At 61.7% G+C, this 19059-nt stretch overlaps 2 protein-coding genes across 8 annotated transcripts; one reads left to right on the forward strand and one right to left on the reverse strand.

The window, feature by feature from the left end:
- Nucleotides 1-68: 68 nt before the first annotated feature.
- RNF44 (ring finger protein 44) lies at nucleotides 69-16786 on the forward strand. 7 transcript variants are annotated; one of them, XM_050312026.1, is made up of 11 exons: nucleotides 69-204; nucleotides 11937-12117; nucleotides 12503-12719; nucleotides 13207-13374; nucleotides 13548-13724; nucleotides 13910-14071; nucleotides 14149-14273; nucleotides 14431-14518; nucleotides 14661-14782; nucleotides 14891-14990; nucleotides 15238-16786. In XM_050312026.1, the coding sequence occupies exons 2-11, from the start codon at nucleotides 12011-12013 to the stop codon at nucleotides 15298-15300; spliced, it is 1329 nt and encodes a 442-aa protein (XP_050167983.1). In that variant the 5' UTR covers nucleotides 69-204; nucleotides 11937-12010; the 3' UTR covers nucleotides 15301-16786. The 7 variants fall into 7 exon arrangements, with proteins under 7 accessions (XP_050167983.1, XP_050167985.1, XP_050167979.1 ...); XM_050312022.1 differs by lacking the exon at nucleotides 69-204 and adding an exon at nucleotides 724-823; XM_050312023.1 differs by lacking the exon at nucleotides 69-204 and adding an exon at nucleotides 9104-9122.
- Nucleotides 8588-10156, reverse strand: LOC126638515 (basic proline-rich protein-like). Its single transcript, XM_050312470.1, has 2 exons — nucleotides 8898-10156; nucleotides 8588-8603 (listed from the first exon to the last, which is right to left on the reverse strand). The coding sequence occupies exons 1-2, from the start codon at nucleotides 10154-10156 to the stop codon at nucleotides 8588-8590; spliced, it is 1275 nt and encodes a 424-aa protein (XP_050168427.1).
- Nucleotides 16787-19059: the final 2273 nt, after the last annotated feature.

The following is a 19059-nucleotide window of genomic DNA, read 5'->3' on the forward strand; positions in this document are numbered from 1 at the left end:
TGGCGCGGCCGGTTCCATCGGCGCGACGGGCGCGGGGGCGCCATGAGGCGGGGCTGAGGCCGGAGCGGGAGCGGCACCGGCACCGGGACCGGCACCGGCACGGACACGGAGCCCGGCGGGCCCGGCCGCCGCGCCATGCGAGCGGGCTGAGCGGCGGGCAGCGCCGCGGCACGGCACCGAGCGCCGGGGGAGCGCCTCCCGCAGGTACGGGGCGCGGCGGCGGCCGCAGGCCCGGGTTGCGCGGGGCAGGGCCGGTGACCCGGGGTGGAGGCGGCGGGCAGGGCCCGGGCCCGGGGAACGGGGAGGGCAGCGCCGGGGCAGAGGGGCGGGGAGGGCGGCGGGCAGGGCCCGGAGCGATGGGGCGGATGCAGGGCCGGCGGAGCGAGCGCGGCCCGGTGCGCAGAGCGGGCGGATGGCCGGGGCGGGCGGGGGCGGTGGCGGCTGCTCGGGGCACCGGGATACCGGGGGAGCGGCCGTAAAGCGCAGCTGGGCCCGGTGCGACCGCACGGCGGTGGGAGGAGCCCCCGGTGCCCACGGGGAGAAGGGGCCCCGCGGCGGGGCCTGCGCGGGGCAGCGGGGAGGGGGCGATCCCTGCCGGGGCCTGCCCCGGCCGGAGCCCCTTCTCGGGGGCTTCCGCGGCCCCGGCCGGGCGGGGGTCGGGGGCTCCTGCCGAGGCTGGTGCTGTGTCCTCGCCCTGTTTCGCACCCCGGGGTGCCCCGTCCGCTGTGCCCCTGCACCCCGTGAGCTGTGCAAGCCCCGCCGTGTGAGAGGGGACGGGAGGGGAAGTGGTGAAGCTCTTCGGAAAGTTGCGTTTGGGGAAGAGGTAGGAAACAAATGAGCCTGAACTGCCGGGGCGGTGATGGTGACACCCGGGGTGGAGGCAGTGGGACAGGCTGTGCCACCGGCCTTGCAACGTCTGTGCTGGCAGCGTGGGCTGTGTGCGGGACCCGTGGTTTCCCTGTCCCACAGACGACGTGTGGGACCAGGCTGTGGGCAGCTGGGATGGGTCCCCGCGTTTGCTCTCCCGAGCACTTGAACCCTGCGGCAAGGCGGGTGCTGTCCCTCCGAGTGGGGACAGCCCTTCTTCCCACGTTGCTCGGTTCTGTGCTGGTGCCCTGTTCGTCAGCTCTGCATCAGCCCTGTGCTCCAGCACAACTGACCGTGTGTCCGCAGCTCCGGAGCTCGTCCCCGTGCTCGCCTCCTCACCGTTCTGTGCCACTGCCTCGCTCTGTCCCTCTGCCACCTGTGCTCATGTCCCACTGACGCCCCAGGACCTCGAGGTCCCCCTCGAGGTGGGGCCTCGTGCCCCGGGGAGAGGGGCAGGGCAGAGACTGGCAGGGCAGGTGGGTCCCCGGGGCCAGGCAGGAGCCCCGGGAGGAGGAGCAGCTGTCGGAGGGGAGCCGGCTGCGTCTGATGTCACTGCGGTGCATGGCGGGTAATTATGCACGTTGCAATGAAAATAATAAGGCCGGCTCCATAGTGGTGTCTAAAAATACTGCTAATGCGGAGTGCCTGCCGAGCGCCTTTGTTTGTCACCTTTGGGTGGCTGCTTTGGGGCTGGCTGGGTGGCGTCACGCCCCTCAGCAGTGGGTTTGGTTTCACAGGTGGACTGTGGCCTTTCCATGCCCTCCCCCAAGTGGGAGTGGAGACAGGGCAGGTGTTGGCATGGGAGGTGAGGCAGGAGGCACCGGTGTGTGTGTGTGTGTGAGGCTCCAGTGTCACCCCCCTACAGATGGGCAGGGAGTCTCTGTGGGATAGCAGGGCTTTGTCCCCCACCAGCTTTGCTTGGAGTGGGTGCTCCGATGGGTGGCTGTGCTGTGTCCCAGTGACCATCCCTGATGTCCCCTGGCAGGTACCAGTGTGCCAGCGTGCCCGAAGGTGGACTGGCACAGATCAGGGTTTGGGCCCTGGTGGTGTGGTCTGTCTATCACTGGCATTGTGTGGACAGGGCAGAGCTCTCTGTGCCAGGGCTTCTAGATCTGCCCTCTGGGGCTGCCTCCACGATGTGTTCTGGCATGACCAGGACTGTGGCAACTTGCTGCTTTCTGGCTGAGCAAAGGCCAGGGGAGGGAGGGATACTTGACTGGAGTGGAGGGAAGTGGTGTGATAGATGCTGGGTGGCATGAGGGTGCTGGGCCGGGGCAAGGACTGCCTGGCACACTGATCTCTGCTCTGTGGGCTCTGCCTGGCTGCTCTCTGTGCAGCTCTGGCTGCTGCTGTGATCCCTCTGTCTGCTGCCAGTGCTGGAAGCTCCCACTGCGGTGGAGGGAGAGGCTTCCAGGGGTGATGAGAGCCATCTAGAGCCCACCAGACCGGCAGGGTGAAGGTGGTGTGTGGCAGGGCAGCAGCAGAGGGCCAGGAAGAGCAGGAAATGGGGAGTCTGTGTGCTCTGGTGTCTGTGACGAGCCTCTTCCGTTTTGTGTGTGGGGAGGTCGGAGTTGTGGTGGCTGTTCTTGGTTCTCAGTTGATGCTTCTGGTGGGCTCTGATTCCAGCTGTCAGTCATGGGAGCTGAGCCTTGTCCCTCTTCACTGTGGAGCAAGCGGGGAGGTGTCACCTTGCCTGCGTGCTGTGTTGCTTTGCCTTTAGGGTCATGGCTGTGTTTTTGGGGCCCCATGCTGGGCTCTCCCTTCACTGGAGGGGGAGAATTGCTGCTGCCTCCACTCTTGGCAGGTGCTAACTCCGTCCTCTGAAGCCACACATGACAGTGGTGTTCCCTTGAGCAGTGAAACACACCATCCCTACCTGCTGCGCCGCCTGGCTCCCTCTGACGAGTGAGGAACAAGGAGTGGGGAGAGGAGGCTGCGAATCCCCATTGATCTGCACCGTGGAAGCCGTGTGTTTGCGCCTGCCTGCCCGGGACTGGGGCTCTGCGAGGGGAATTGATCAAGCTGTAAAACCCAGAGCCAGCTAATGAAATAGGGACTATAGATTTTTATTTTAAATGGAAGAGAGTTTAGGGGAGACTTAATTATCCTTGGTTTATGGACCTGTTAGAGGAATGAAATAACAGCTGGCAGGTAGGGGCTGGGCTTTAGCTCACAGCACTTTTCTCCCAGGTGTCTGCAAAGCTGGTCAAGTCCTGCCACCCAGGGCAGACTGATGTGAAGTCACTCAGAGCAGAGCAGGACAGGGCAAAGTCGTGCTTGTCCTGCCAGCTGTTCCTGCTTCCCAGTGGGAGCTTCTCTGCTCAAAGAATGGAGAGGCTGGCCCTGGGCAGTTGGGGGCTGGTGTAAGAACAGCTCTCCTTGTCCCTGGGCTTGGTGTGGGCCTGTCCTCGCCCTGGTGGACATCAGGGAGTTTGGGAGGCTGTGTCCCTCCAGGTGTCATTTCCTGGGGCCTGACTGTCACTGACACCCCTGTACCTGCGCAGTGTGTGGGGTTTGTAAAGCAGAGCTGCAGAGCGCTGGGACTCGCTGGGCTCAGCCGTGTTGGACACCAGCTGTAACGCTGTCACTACAGCCACTCCTCCCATGTGCATCCACTCCACTGTCACGTGAGCCCGGCCGCGGGCACAGCTCGGGAGGTGGTGGCAGCAAGCAGCACAGTGCTGGTTTTCAGCAGAAAAGCCTGGCTTATGGATGCTTTTAGTTTTTCACTTCTGAATCAAGGAGCCGGTGCACGGCATTTTCCCACCATCCCTTGGTTCCCTACTTGGACCAAGCTGGAGGAACGTGGTTTGTCACCTGCCCTGTGTAGGTGAATGGTTGGCCAAGGGGTTTGCGTACCCATCAGGCAGGCTTAGCCCACGAGGTGCAGTCCGATGTGTCCAGAGGCTGCTAAAACACCCAAGTTGCTGCTGGTGCTGGGGAACCCTCCCAGAGACCCTCCGAGAGTGGTGTGCAGGAACTTGGGAGAGCCTGGCCCTGAGCCCTGCGGTCACAGAGCTGCACAAGGATGTTGCATGACTCCCTGAGACAGGTCAGTTCTGGAGGGGAGCGGCATGGATCCGTGCTGTCAGCTTGCAGGGGTGTTGGGAGAAGCCAGCCTGCTGATTCCCTGGGCAGCAGAGCTGCACCATGGTGCTTATCCTTTCCTTCGCCCTTGCACCTCCAAGCCCTCAGCATTTCAGGGGAGGAGCCATTTCCTGGAGGGCACGAGGAGCCCAGGGTGCCCATGTCCAATATGGGGTGTTTGGGTTTTCTGGAGCGGGGTAGTTTGGGAGGGCTCCACACTTTGCTGTGTGCGTGGCAGAGGGCAAGGCAAGCAGCGTCCCCAGCAAGCAGCACTCATGATAGGCCTTGGGAATATTATTTTCCAGCTGTAGCTTGGTCCCTGGAGAGCTGGCCTTGCTGGCTGTGGAGCTGTAGCTCTGGGCTTTCCTTGGCTACCCTGGAAAGCAGGATGAAGGATTTCAGCTCGACCACGCAGAGCAGAGAATTGGCCTGCAATGCTTTGTGTTAGGAGCTGCTTCCTCTTGTGTGAGCCTGTGTTGTGGTGATCCAGACCTCCAGCACCTCTCGCTGTTGCCCCTGGAAAGGGAGGGCTCATGCTCTGATCCTTTTTCTCCCCAGCCTGGCAGCACCAAGCTGTGGTCCCCTCCAGCAGGTTGTCTTTTCCCTGCTGTGCTGGTGGGGCTCCCTGGCAGCATTTGCATTTTGAGACAAGTGTTTTAGTTGCTTTTCTCTCTGTGCCCGCGCTTTAGGAAAGTGGTGAACAATAAAAATCCGCTGGCAAGAGCTGTAGCAGAGGTCAGGCAGCTCCTGTGCCCCAGGCTGCTCTCCTGTCACTGCACAGCCATGCTTTGTGCATGGGGGCTGTCAGCTTGAAAGTCATGTTTTTGCTCTTAAAGCCATCCCCAGGCACTGGTGTGGGGTTCTGTGAGTGATGTACTGGGGAGGTATTGCAGCAAACCTCCTTCGCATTTAGGGCAGTGGTCACTGCCTGTTTTGATGCATCTTGTAAGCAGCCTCTTGGCAAATTTTAAATCAAGGACAAAGGAGGGTAAGTGGTTGCTGAAAATCATGAATTTCTCTGAGCTCCTTTCTGAAAGTGATCGTTGCAGGTTGTCGGTGTCCCTGCAGGCTTCTTAAAATGCAAAACAAAGCACCCAGCCCAACTTCCTGACTGTCACTAGTGCTTTCAAGAGACGCTTCGTTTTGCTGAGTGGTAATGAAATTGGGCTTTGCCATCCACCAGCTCCTGGCTTTGCCTGTATCCCTTTACTGGAGCTGCTCTGCCTGAGCACAGCTGGGGAGCAGGGGGAAAGGTGTCTGCAGCCCAGCCCCTCCTGCTCTTGGCCCTTTGCTTGGCAGATGCCATTAGCACTGTCCATAGCATGTAGGAAGTGGGCTGGACTCAGAGAGTTGCTTGTGGAGAGGTGGCAAGTGGGCTGGGGACTCCAGGGATGCTGTTTGGGGATGGGAAATGGGGCTGAATCCCTGCTCCCTGGGTTGGCTCTGCCCAAGGAGAGATTGGGTCTGTTTTAGCAAAGGGCTCTTTGAAATGAGAACTGAAAGGCGAAATGCAGAGGAGTATGGAGTCCCAAACTGCAAGCTCTGTTGGTAGGAAGAAAGGGAAGGACTGTGGAGGCTGCCCAGGCAGCAAGTTGGGGATGGACCTAGTGGCATTTGCTCTTCTCTCCCCACCTGTGTGCAACTGAGCTGTGGAACTGGCTGCTGCAGGATGCCAGGGCAGACAGAGGTGAGCGAGGTTCAGTGGGCTTCTGGAGTCCACCCAGGTGAGAGGAGGACACAACCCATTCCTTGGTGCTGCTCAGCTACAGACGTGCCTGAGCTGGACCCAGTTGCTGCACCAGCAGCCTTCTGGTCATTCTGTTCAAGTTGTGCTGATGTTTCTAGGGCAAACAAAGGAAAGTGGAGATATCTCTGCAGATTATTTACCCTGTCCTAAGGAAATTAAGGCTTGTGCAAGCTGCAAGCTTATTGTTTATTTGTGAGTGTTCTCCTCTCTGCTTTGAACTTGCTAGATGGTGTCAGCTGGGGAAGATGTGTGTGGATGCTGTCTCTAAGGTCTTGGCTTGCTACAGGCTCCGGCTCTTGGGGAGGAAGGTGCTGCTAGTCCTCCCTCTGCAGTGCAGCTCAGCCGTGCTATTAGACATCAGAGAATCCACGTGGGAGAGATCGACAGGAAACTGGGCGTTATCAGTTCCGCTGCCTGTGCAGCTACTCGCTCATGTCAGCATCCTCCACGTGTGTGTGGCTGGAGGCGTTTGATGGGAGTGCTGTCAGCCCGGGGGTGGGAGTGGGTGGCATGTGATCAGGCAGAGGCGTTCTGCCTCCGCTGCCAGTGAACTCGGCTACACCGGCTGTGTGGAGCAGGGGGGGAGCCCCTCGCTCCCCTGTTGCCACAGGGGAGAAGTGCTTCACCCTGCCGATGTGAGGGTGTCCCATGTCCTCTGGTGCTTGCACTGGGCCTTGGGTAGCATGGGGACACTCCTACTCCCCGCTCCCCACAGCGCAGGGAGCTTTTGCATGCTTGGTGCTGGTTTCTTACCACCTTTTTCCAGGCACTGAGAAGAAGAGAGAAGGATCTGGGGCCTCTTCATCTCCCTGGACTTGTGTGAGAGGCCAGGGAGAGCATAAAGGCAAGGCATTGGCATGCTGAGTGTCAGGGAGAGCATGGGGGGCAGAGCAAACCTCCAGTGGGAGATGTGCTCTCACCACTGGATCACCCTTGCTAATCCTGTGTCAGACCTGACCTATATATGGGGCAAAGGAGGCAGCACGCCTGCAGCAGCAGATGGTATCTTTAAGAGCCTGGGCTTGGGAAGGCTTCATTCTGCTGGCCCCCAGCTCTTCGGAGGGAGAGGATGGGCCACCCGTCGGCTGCAGAGCAGCTGAGTTCAACCTGAGCAGCCCCTTGCAGGTACAGAGCTTTCTAAGGCTGCTGCCTGGCACTGGGAATGTCACACGTCTTGGTGGCTGGGCTGGGTACCTTGGTCCTGGCCCAGATGTGCTGAACCAGTGTCTGTGGCCAGCCTTGCTGTAGCATCGCTTGGGCTCCTCACATGGCTCTTCAGGCAGAACTCTGGACCTGGAGCACTGTGATGTTGGTGGCTGTGTCCCTGAGACAGCGAAAGGCAGGGTGGGCTGAGCCACTTCTACATGCTCTGGCCCTGAAGCTGCATGTGTGGTGCCCTGTCCGTGCTGGCAGTGTGGCCGTGCCATGGGAATGATCCAGCCTGGCTGGGCAGGGAGCAGGAGCAGCATGTGAGCTGTGCTCCATCGATGGCTTCTCCCAACGCTGTCCTGAGGACATCGATAGCTGCTGGCCGCGGGGGAGCTGGTGACGCTGGAGCGGGTCCGCAGGGAGTGTCTGCACAGATATCCACCATCTGTGGCCTCTGCCTGCTGCTGGTGCTCTGACTGTGTCCTGGCAGCTTTGTGAAGGTGCAGTGCTGCCTCTGTGCACAAATAGTGGCAAGGTCAAAGGGCAGAGTGCTGTTTTCCTTCTCTCATCTCTAGTCCTCAAATCTTGGAGCGAAGAGGCTGTAGTAGAGCAGACCTGGAAGGGTGGTTGTTCAGGTCTGGGCTGATTGTGTCCTTTGGCTGTTTCTCCTGGTGTGCCTGTGTGAGCACATGGATCTGACTCCATGGTAGGTCTGCCCCACTGTGCTGCTTTCCTGTCCTATGTGTCCCCTGCCATGGGGACAGAGGCAGTTGGCCATGGTGCTGTTGACAGTCATAACAGAGGGAGCTTGCCCCTGGATCCTCCAGGTCCTTGAGCCTGGTGTGGTTCCTCCTGCATTACTGGATTTGGGGTGAGGAGGTAAGAGCTGTGAAACTGGCCTTGAGAGGGGCCTGGAGGGATCTCGGCACAGGGCTGGGATGGGGCAAAGCTGAATCCAACTGCTCATCCACAGTGATGAGCTACTGAATTGTTAAATCGTCAGTCTGAGGTCTTCTTTGAAAGGGGTGATGCTACAAATTAATTAGCTCCCTTTTGGTTGTTAGCACTTTAAAACCCAGCTGTCAGGGGAGGGCTGGTTTATAGGCATTACATCAGGGCTGCCGGCTGGCTCGCTCGCCTACCTGGGAATTTCTAAGTGTGCGTTGTAACCGGGGGAAATTTGGCTCGGCTGCAGCATCTGGCTCTCAGCGAAGCTGCTGCGACGCGCTGCCCTGAGCAGGGGGGTCTGACTGGCACTGAGGGGAGTTCCGAGGGCACACGGGGAGCTGCTGGCTCGTCTTGGTGAGCGGCCCCCGAGGAGCCGGCGGCTCAGCCTCCCGGTGTGTGGTTCCCAGGGATTCGGTGGCACAGCCTCCCGTTGTACGGCTCCTGGGAGCCAGTGGCTCGGCCTCTCAGTGTACAGCTTCCAGTGATAGCCACAAGCCAGGGGACTTGCTCAGGTGAGCTGTAGGTGTGCAGGAGATGGTCGACGTAGTTTCTGCTCCTTGTTTAATAACTGTGAGAGAGTAGGAGGCTTTTCTAAAGCAGAAGGGGCTTTTCCAGTGCATGGAAGTTTGTACAGGGTGAGACGTCCTGGCAGAGCTGTTGGTGCGGGCAAGGGCTTGATGTGCAGAGCAGGAGGGGAGCAGCTCGTCCGTGCTCCCGTCCCAGTGGGGGAGGTGGCAGAGGGGCCGAGCTCCTGCTTCCCAGTCCCCTTGCCTGTTCAGCCCCCCAGGCTCACGGAGCTGGGGCCCTGTGGGGGGGACAGAGGCGCAGGTAAGATGCCCCCAGCCGCGGGGGCCGTCCCGGCGGGATGAGGTGGCTGCTGCCCGGTGCTCCCGGGCGGGGGTCGCTGCCCCGCGTGGCGGCCCCGCGCTCCAAGATGGCTGCGGACCGTGACACGCCTGGTCACGTGGGACGCGCGCGCGCCGCGCCGCCCCCCCATCCCCCCCCCGGTGCCCCGGTCCCCCCGCCCCGCGCGCGCCCCGGTGCCCCCGAGCGCGGCGATCGCTCCGGCGCGTCCCGCCGGCTCTTAGAGGACACGCACCTGCCGCGGCCGCCCCGCGCCGCGCACAACAAAGAGGCACCGGAAACAGCGGCGGCGGGGAGGGGCCGGCCCGGCGGGAGGCGGGCGGGAGGGGAGGAGGGAGGGCCGGCGGCGGGCCGGCGGGGGGGCAGGCCCGGCCCGGCGTCGGCGAACAAAGAGCGGCGGGAGGGAGGGGGCGGGGGCGCCGCGGCGGCACCGGAGCGGCGGCCCAGGCCATCGCTGCAGGTACGTGCGGGCCGGGGGGGGGCGTGAGCGGGGCGGGGGCGGGGGCCGCCCCCCGGACCTTCGGCGGCACCTGCCCCGGGCGGCGGCGGCGGGGCCCGGCGGCCGCCTTTGTTATTGCTTTTGTTTGGCGCCGAGCACATGGCCCCGGAGCGGCCGCTCTTAAAGCCACAGCTCCGTACCCGCACCGACGCCGGCACCGGCGGGGCTCTGCGGCGGGGGCCGCGGCCCGGGGTGCGCTGCCCGGGGCCGGTGGCCGCGGTGCCTTCCCGGGGTGCTGCACGGCGGGGCGCCCCGTCGGAGCGCTCCGGGATGCGCCGCTCGCTCTGCCGCGTGTCGCCTTCCTGGAGATCCGGGAGCCGAGCTCGGGTCGGGTTTGGGGTCGGGGTCGGCCTTCCAAAGGGGCTGCCGGTGCGGCGGGGCCAGCGGTGACCCCGCTCCCGGGGGAGCGGCGGGGAAGGGGTTTCGGGGGAGCTGGGGGTGCCGGGACGGAGCCGGCGGCGGGGTGGGAGCACAGTCGGGGCGGGCGGCTCCCCCGGCAGCCCCCAGCCCAGCTCTGCCCGAGCAGATGGCACCGGGCGTGAGCGCTGGCGCGCTGCTAACTTTGTTCTCGACGGGGCCCGGGAGCCGCCTCCCTCCGCCTTTCCGAGGGGCTGCGGGGATCGCGGTGCCCTTCGCTGCCGGGCTGCCGTGGCCTCCTCGGGGTCGCGGCCACCCTGCCAGGGGTGGTCACTGACTCTCAGCCACGAGTGCGAGGGAGGGAGCCCGGTGTGCCCGCGTGGAGCAAGAGGGTGGATGCCTTCGGGGTGCTCGTTGTGGCAGGATGGGGGCCGGGCCACCACCGCGTCCGCGAGTCGGGGATATCCCGCCTCGAGGTGCCGTCCTGGGGTGCTCAAAGCCCAGGCAGCCCCCAGTGCTCCGGAGGTCCCGCGAACAGGCGAGCCCTTGTGTGGCTTCAGTGTGCCTCTGGGGAAGCCCTTTGCTGTGGTGTCTGGTCTAGAAGGTGCCTGCTGGGTCACGCAGGACCTTGATACCATGTGTGCTCCGAGAGTGAGGATGTGGAACTGAAAGCAGTAACACCTCAGGGAGGCTTCTGAGGAGTGGGGTTAAACCTGGGCTGCTGCTGTGCCCCAGTCTCCAGCCCACTCAGGGGAACACGGCAGCCGAGCAGAGTCTTGAGGGGGACAGAATAAACCCCCTGTGGGGCAGACCCCTCCTGCTCTGTCACTCCCCCTTCCCTGACAGCAGTCACAGACAAGGTTCCTTAGAGTTCAGCCGGTGGCTTTTGCTTGTTTTTCCTTTTTCCTCTCAAAACAAAGAGAGAAATTTGCTTTCAGCTTTCACAGTAGTGTAGTAGGTGGAAGTGAGGTTAAGAAGAAGACTTGTGTGTGGCACAGAACTCGCTCTGGTGACATCTCACTGTGCTTGCTGATGCCCATCACCCAAAAGTGACATTTCAGCTTCTTGCTGCTGGGCTGACCCTCTTTCAGCCTCCTCCTGAGGCTGAGCAGTGTTCCCCAGGATCCAGGTGCCCTTCCTGCCCCCAGTGTGCCTTTGCCATGAACACTGAGGAGGAAGTGGGGCTGAAGGAGATGGTTTGGGAGGGCACCAACCTGCAGGCAAGCTGGATTTAGGACCAGGTGGGCTGCAGTGCCAAGGCCATGGCTGCTTCCACTTGCTGACCAGGGCTGTGGAGGCTGAAGGAAGGTGGGCAGTGGGAGGGTGCCCAAGGAGGGTGTTGGACACACATTGAGCCATGGAAGGTCCTTTTGGGACCCTGGAAACCAGAGCCTAGGGAAGCACAGTCCCACGTGCAGATGTCTCTGTGCAGTGCTAAGCTTCACTGGGACTGGGGGGGGCTGAACTGTGTGGTGGGAGGGGCTCTGGTAAGAGGACATCAGCCAACCAGGGCTCTGTTCCCAGTCCGACTGACTGTGTTTCCACTGTCCCACTGTGTCTGGAAGCAGCTGGGGAAGCAGAGCTGCCTGCCTGACTTTGACACAGCCCATGCCTGTCCCCTGCTTCATGGAGATGTGCAGCTGTGCCCTGTGTGCAGCAGGGAGTTGAGGTGCACAGCCCTGACATAGCAGGGCCGTGAGCCCCGCTGCCCTTGCCAGCCCCTGTGCCCGCCACCAGGGCAGCAGTGTCATTCCAGAGTAGGTTGTGAAGGAGTGCAGCAAGAGAGAGCAACCCCCAGACCAGCACTGGAGCTTATCTTGGCCAAGGACATGCTGGAAACCCCCCACGCCACCACTCAGGCTCCCCATTGGCCATTGAGCAGCCGGGATGCTGCCGCAGCCGCAGGGCTCTTCACTACTTGCTTTTCTCTGTGCCAAAAACAAGCTCTCTCTCCCTCTGTGTCTGTGTCGTGCATGGGGGGTAGCTCTGGCCATGCAGTGGAGGGACAGTAATGGGGGGGTAGTGTGGATGGGCTCTTCTGTAGCCAGCTCCAGGAGAGAAGGTGGCTGCAACAGCAAGAGCCGTTGGCATTACAGTCCCTGTGGGGAGGGAGAGGCAGGCTGAGCTGTGGCGGGACAGTGGTGCTGTGCTGGTTTAATGTCACTTGTGCAGGTCATGGTAGGAGCCAAGCAGGCTGCAATTCCCCTCCCACCCCTTCTAGCAAGTCCATGGGTGCAGTGGTTGCCCCAGCCCTGCTCGGTGCCTCCTTTCTTCCCTCTCCCAAAGCAGATGGTGAGGGAGTGAGCTGGGGTTGTGCTGTGCCGGCTTGGGGCATGGGGAGGACTGGGGGCTCCTGTAGCCCTGTGCAGCCCCCCCAGCAGAGGTTGGGGTGCCGTGACCCAGCTGTCCTTCTCACAGGATCCAAGGTGCTGGTGTCTTACCCTGCCTGGAGCCTGAGGTCCCGTGTGCCCATCCGCCTCCCGACGTCACCAATGCGACCATGGGAACTGGCAGTGAATAGGCGGCCGCCCTCTGCCCCTTTTGCCCAGCGCCGTTTCTCGGGGGGACCCTGCAGCAGCCCCGACCACCTCCGGCGAAGGTACGGGGTGCAGTGTGGAGCCCTGTCCCCCACAGCCGGTGGGGACGTAGGGTTGGTTCTCTGGCCCTGCTGGGGCAAGGCACCGTCTCCCGAGGGACTTGGGGGGAGATTGACAGGGAAGCACATCCACTTGGCCTGACTGAGGGGTCCCTGGGGAGCAGAGGGTCCTTTCTGTGCTGCGGACACTGAGAGGGCACTCGCAGAGTGAGCAGAGAAACTGTTTGTGGAGCTGCCCAGCCTGATGTGGCCTGGCACAATGCCCTGAGCGTCTCGCCCTGGGCACTGCGTTGGCACTGACCCACCTGTAGCCACCCTACCTGGGGCTGCGGTGCCCCTGGCCTGGGGGTCACTCCTGCTCTGTTTTTCTCCTGCGGTGGCCCCGCAGCCCCCCTGCCAGGCGTCAGTGGGGACGACGCGACAGACCTCTGGCTACCCTGCTGGGCCAGGATGAGCCCCAGCTGCACCCTGCCTTCCCCCAGCAGCCGCACATCCCTGTAGATGAGCCCCGTGCCTACGCTCTTCCCAGCTCGCCGCCACGAATGCTTCACCCAGCTGCTCACCCGCCCCACCAGAACCCATTCATGGTGGATCTGCATGACCAGGTAGGTACTGCAGCCCCAGCCCCACTCCTAAGTGTGGCCCTGGACTGGTGTCTGGGGTGGTGACATGTCCCTGGGTCCCCTCTGACCACTTGCTGCTGGGAGCACACAGCCCTGAGCCTGTCGGTGTTCTTGTCCTCTGAGCACTTAAATCCTGGGGTCCCTGTACCAGCTTGGGTGTGCCCAGGGTGGTCCCTACTCCCAGGGACTGGGGATAGTCCCCTCATAGGGTTGTTCATGTTATAACTGTCACTGTCATCTATGGTGGCAGCGCTGGCTTGGAGGCTGTGCCAGCTTGTCTGTGGGGAGCAAAAACTTTGTGAAACTGAGCCTGCGCTCGGCCCTCTTCTCTGGCCACCACCAGTGGGACAGAGGTGCCAGGAGTTGTGTTCCAGGGCTGGGTGCTCAACACCCTGCTGTCACCCTGTCAGGATGGGGACGGCTCAGCCAGGGCTGTGTCCTGACAGTGCCCTTGACGCCTCATCCTCAGGTGCACCAGGGACCTGTCCCTCTCTCCTACACGGTTACCACCGTCACGACGCAAGGCTTCCCCATCCACGCTGGCCAGCACATCCCTGGGTGCAGCACCCAGCAGCTCCCAGCATGCTCAGTGATGTTCAGTGGACAGCACTACCCGCTCTGCTGCCTCCCACCCCCGGTGAGTCATGGCAGGGGACACCTGGGGACAACCTGGACGGTGGGTGCCCAGAGGTTATGTGGGTACTCAGGCCCACTGGAGTGCAAATGTCTGAGGGCACAGGGTCTGTTGGAGGCCCTGGGGAGGGGGCAGGGGTATCTGACCCCATTTTTTCTCTCTGTGTCTCCCCACAGCTGATTCAGGCATGTGCCATGCAACAGCTTCCCGTCTCCTACCAGACATTCCCCCCCATCATCTCCAGCGACCATTACATCCTGCACCCGCCCCCGCCGCCAGTGCCCCCTCACCAGCCGCCCCACATGGCCCCCCTGGGGCAGTTTGTACCTCTCCAAGCCCAGCATCCACGCATGGTGAGTTGGGGTGGGGGTACGGGTTTGGGATGTGATGCACCCAATGAACACCACCTTGGGGTCTTGTCCTTCTGCAGCCCCTGTGGGTCTGAGCTGGGGGTGGTGGGTGAGGGTGCCCAGGGTCCTGGCAGTGTTGGGGAAGTGTCGATGGGATGCTTCTCCCAGCCTAACTGTTTCCCCCGCAGCCTCTGCAGAGGATAGACAATGATGTGGACCTGCGCGGGGAGCAGCACCCCATCGCAGGCTTCACATACCCCCCGTCTCACCACGCCCCCACGCTGTCGCCCTCCATGCCGCTGCATTACCTCCCCCACGACCCGCTGCACCAAGAACTGCCATTTGGTGTGGTGAGTCCCTGTCCTGTGGAGGGGTTGGGGACACTGTGGGGCTGGCACGGCTCTGAGTGCCCTGTCTCTCCCTGCAGCCATACCCCCACATGATGCCCCGGCGGCTGAACACTCAGCGGTACCGGCTGCAACAGGCACTGCCCCCACCGCCACCCCCTCCACCGCCGCCTCCGTACTATCCGAGCTTCCTGCCCTATTTCCTGTGAGTACCAGGGGGATACTGTATAGGGCAGGGGTGGTGCTGTGGGTGGGGCCCACAGTGGCATGGTGTTGGCACAGATGGCTCTGCCCCCCTGGGGATGTCAGGGTGGAGGTTGGGGTTTGTGGCCCCACACCGACTATCCCATCCTTCCCCCTAGCTCTATGCTTCCTGTGTCACCGACGGCCGTGGGACCCACGATCAGCCTAGACCTGGATGTGGATGATGTGGAGATGGAGAATTACGAGGTGCGTTGGCTCAACTTCCCCACAGGATGATGGGATTGAGGGCTGGGGGTTGTGGTGATCACTCTGCCGGCAGGGGAGAGCCTGGAGCGGTGCTGTGCTGGGACGTGAGATGAGCTAAGCCATCCTCTGCATCTCCTTCCAGGCACTGCTGAACTTGGCCGAGCGGCTGGGGGAGGCCAAGCCACGGGGACTCACCAAAGCAGACATCGAGCACCTCCCGTCCTACCGCTTCAACCCTGAGAGCCACCAGTCTGAGCAGACCCTGTGAGTGAGCCCGGGGTGCACGTGGGAGTCTGTTGAGGGGCTGGGGGCCAGGGCTGGTGGTGGGGCCATGGCTGGAGGTGGGGTCCTACTGATGGCTGCCTCCCCCAGGTGCGTCGTGTGCTTCAGTGACTTTGAGGCCCGGCAGCTTCTCCGCGTCCTGCCCTGCAACCACGAGTTCCACGCCAAGTGTGTCGACAAATGGTTAAAGGTACTGCCTGTACCCTCTGTGAGGAGTGTGGTGGCTTCTTGGAGTATTGAGGGCACCAAGTGCTGCCTTTTGGGTGGCCTCAGTGCCCTGCAGCACAGGATGGATGCACTGGGAACTGGGGCCAAGCACTCTGCCGGGCTGGATTAGGCACTCCCGGGATGTGGTTCCAGCCCTTGCCGGTGGGGTGTGGGTGCAGCTGGTGCCATGGGGTGTCTGCTCACTTGCCCCTGTCTCTGGTTGCCTGCAGGCGAACCGCACGTGCCCGATCTGCCGGGCGGACGCGTCGGAGGTGCAGCGGGAGGCGGACTGAAGCTGGCGGGCGCTGTGCCGCACAATTCGCTAGAGGACGAGGTTGCCGGGCCGGGGCGAGGGCCGCTGCCCGCTGCTGGGGCCTGACCCTGCGCTTACCCCCCTCCCCAAAGCCTCTCCTCGGATGTGGTGAGCATTGAGCAGTCCGGGCTCCCGGCCAGCCCTCCTCCTCCCCGCCGGGGCACGGACTCGGCCGGACGCCTGCCCGCTGCGCTCCCAGGGTCCCGAATCGTGTTGTGCTGGAGGCGGGAGGCGCGTGGCCGTGCCCTCCGCGCTCCAAAGACGCTGTTGTTGCTCCATCACTTTTCCAGGTCTTTGTACTCTGCTAGGGAATTAGTGGTTTTTCCCTTTGTCACTATTTTTTTTTTTTTTTTTTACAATATTTTTTTTCCTGTTTCCATTTCCGTCACAATTTTGGTTCCATGACCGTTTTCCCCAGGGGTGCGCAGGCGGCTCCTCCCCTCAGCGTTGCTCGAGGAGGACACAGGGAGGAGAGAGGAGGGAGCGCTGTGGGTTTGATGCTGCGGCACCCCAAGCCGGAGCGCTGGGCCGGCCCCGGGGACGGCCAGAGGAGGTGCCTGGCGGAATGTGGCCAAGGTGGGACACCAGCAACCCTGCAGCAGGGCCGGGGCAGGAAGGCAGGAACGTCTGTCCCTGCTCTCATACGCAGCCCGGCTCAGCCCTTTTCCTGCCTCAGGTGCCCTGGGAAGCCCCAGAGGGTTATGGCTGCTTAGGGTCTTTCACCAGTGGGAGGACAGTGCTGGCACGGCCCTGGCCCCTCTCCCTGTTCATTCCCCTGTGCCTGGCTGGTGCAGCTCCCGGGGCCAAGTCATGTGGCATCCTATGAGGCAGCCAGGCCTGAGGGGGCATGCCCGCCCTATCCTGTGGCCATGGGCTTGTGGTGTCCCCGGTGTGCTGCCTGGCCCCTGGCTCCTGCTCTCGTTTCCCTGTCCCGACTATGTAAATCAAGGTAGCCCCGTGCCCCGTCCTGCTGGCTGGACGGTGTGGTGCGGTGTCCCTGGCCGGTGGGCAGCAGGGGCTGGCTAGGCTGCAGCGGGTGCCCCCCCAGCCCCCGGAGCAGGGAGTTTTATTCATAACCTCGTGGTGTATTTTCAGTGCTACCCTGGCCCTGCCCCGGCTGGCGCTGGGGGAGCTGTGAGCAGCCCCCCTGTTGCCATATCCCCCCTGCCCATGCGGGGCCGGGTGACAGGGCTGGGGGAGAATCTGCCACACCGCCGCCTGGCTCCATCAATCCCGCGTGGCCGTTGTTTTGCATGATTAATTAGCGAGGAGGGTGACGGGAGGCGGTGGCGGGGGTGGTGGTGAGAGCACCGCCCTCCCCTCGTGGCGCATCGCTGACGCCTGGGAGCCTCCGAGCGGACGCCAGCCCTATGTAAATGTTCACAAATATGCATGCATGTCTGACCAGCTTGGAACGTGGTCTTGGCTACGTCTAGCCGGCTGTGGGGTGAGGGGGGGTGGGGAGAGGGGTTTTTGTGCTCAGCTGATACTGCCATGCACTGTACTGCACATGTCCGCAACGCCACAGCAGGACCGTGAGACTTTCAGGGCCGTCCCTGCGGGGTCCGCGCCCCTCCAGGCGGGAGGCGGTGGCGGGGGTGGGGAGCGCCCGCGGTGGCGGCGTGTGCAGGGGGCCGGGGTGGGATGGGGCCGCTCCCCGCAGGGCGGGGGGCAGGCGCGGGGCTGGCCCTGGGCCGGGTGCGAGGCGAGGGGCTGTGCCCGGCACGTGGGTGGGCACGACGGCGCCTGCAGGGCAGTGCCAGCCACCAGTGGGGCCGGCCCTGGTCACTGCCTGGTTGGGCACGGGGCCAGCAAGCGGCGTGGGGCGACAGCCAGTCCCCTCGCTGCCCTTTCTCACCTCTGTGGCAGCCATGCTCCGGGGGGAGCGTCAAGGCCGAGGGTCCCGGCCTGGCGCCACCAGCTCCGCCGCGGCACCGCTGGGCTCGGTGCCCCTTGGGCAGGACCCCGGCCCCCTCCCCGTCCCTCACTCAGTGACAGATAACCAAAGGAGTCCCCGTGCCGCGCGGTGGCCTCGCGCCCCCGGAGACGCCCCCCTCCTCCCCTCCCGCCCTCGCGGTGCCCAGGGAGCCAGGAAAGCCTTACGGTCCTTTGACGGCGACTCGAAAGCTCACAGCTCGTGTGCTGCAGAATTTATTCCAATGAGCAGCTAAAAGTATCATTTAAAAAAAAAAAATGACAAAAAGAAAAAATGACAAAAAAAATACTAAAAAACAATTATTTAGGGTGTTTGTGATTGCTGACTGCGCTGTAGATACCACTGTTTACCAATGAATTCCTGTGGTGGGATAGTGGACTGTTTACTGTTCTATTATACCAGTCCCCGGGCCCTCCGGTGGGACCCCCGCGGCCCCCGCGGCTCCCCGGAAGGTGCTAGGACGTGTGTTCTGTGTTAGAAAGTTTTTATATATATATATATATATATAAATATATATATATAATTTTTTTTGCTCTGTTACTTGCACATTTTACAGTTACCTCATTTTTCCCATGTATGTATTTGAAAAAAGGCTAATATATAGAAAAAAAAGGTTCTTAAAGCTCTAAAAGTGTTTGTTTTTTTCCATTCCATTGGAATCATATTGGTTTTGTAGCATTTAACATAACTAGTATGTTGTATTATATATATGTGTATTATACTGATTGAAATTTTTAACAGATTTGTACTTTTTTTAAAATGAAAGTTGCTAGTTCTGCTTGACCAAGTAGTGCAATCATTATTTTTTTTAATGTTGTGGCTGATTTTGAGAGGGATATTCACTAATAAATGTATGATGTATACCAACATGCTGTGCCCAGCTCTTGTCTCCATGGGGGCTTCAGAAGGGATGGTGTCCCCGGGCTGTCACTGCAGAGGTGAAGGGAAAGCAGCTGGAAGAGCCCCAGAGAGGGGCTTGGAGGAGAGTCCAGGGGAGCCTGAGGGTGGAAGCAAGAGCTGCTTCCCACCAACCATACCGTTCCCAGGGCTGGAACGGGAACAACGATATGCACTGGCAGCGTAGAAAGCCAGCTCTGTCCTGGGCCGCACCCAGAGCAGTGTGGGCAGCAGGGCAGGGGAGGGGATTCTGACCTTCTGCTCTGCTGAGACCCAACCTCGAGTGCTGCATCCAGCTCTGAGGTCCCCTCCACGAGGACACAGAGCGCTTGGAAGCGTGGCCAGAGGAGGCCAGGGAGTAGATAAGGGGACAAGAGCACCTGTCAGGAGACAGCCTGAAAAAGTTGTATTGTTCAGCCTGGAGAAGACAGGGTTGTGTGGAGAACTTGCAGCCCCCTCCAGTATCTGAAGGAGCTACAAGGAAGCCAGAGAGGGACTCTTCCATCAGGAACAGTAGTGACAGGACAATAGGGAATTGGTTCACACAGGAACAGTAGGTTTAGATTCGATAGTAGGAAAAAATTCTTTCCTGGGAGGGTGAGAAGCCCTGGCACAGGTTGCCCAGAATTGTGGCTACCCCATCCCTGGAAGTGTTCAAGGCCAAGTTGGACAGGGCTTGGAACAACCTGGTCTACTGGACAGTGTCCTTGCCCAGGGCAGAGGGTTGGAATGGGCTTATCTTTGACATCCAACCATTCTGTGATTCTAAGGCAGCTTGGCTACCTGTCCAGAACAGGTGGGAAGGGAAGGAACAAGCTCCTATCACTGCCCCTGTGGGCAGGAGCTGATGGCACCGCTCCACAGCCATGACCAAGCCTGTGGCAGGGAAGAGCCCTGTACCTGCCC

Source organism: Myiozetetes cayanensis, unplaced genomic scaffold (genome assembly GCF_022539395.1).
Source record: "Myiozetetes cayanensis isolate MyiCay16 unplaced genomic scaffold, myiCay2020 scf17, whole genome shotgun sequence".
NCBI classification, from domain to species: Eukaryota; Metazoa; Chordata; class Aves; order Passeriformes; family Tyrannidae; genus Myiozetetes; species Myiozetetes cayanensis.

Bases quoted from the DNA above. Each gene is read 5' to 3' on its own strand.
- LOC126638515 (XM_050312470.1), bottom strand. From the start codon at position 10,156: ATGGTATCAAGGTCCTGCGTGACCCAGCAGGCACCTTCTAGACCAGAC.
- RNF44 (XM_050312021.1), top strand. From the start codon at position 11,747: ATGGGTGCAGTGGTTGCCCCAGCCCTGCTCGGTGCCTCCTTTCTTCCC. The intron at 13,375-13,547 runs GTGAGTCATGGC...GTCTCCCCACAG, and splicing joins TCTGCTGCCTCCCACCCCCG to CTGATTCAGGCATGTGCCAT. The intron at 14,519-14,660 runs GTGCGTTGGCTC...ATCTCCTTCCAG, and splicing joins TGGAGATGGAGAATTACGAG to GCACTGCTGAACTTGGCCGA.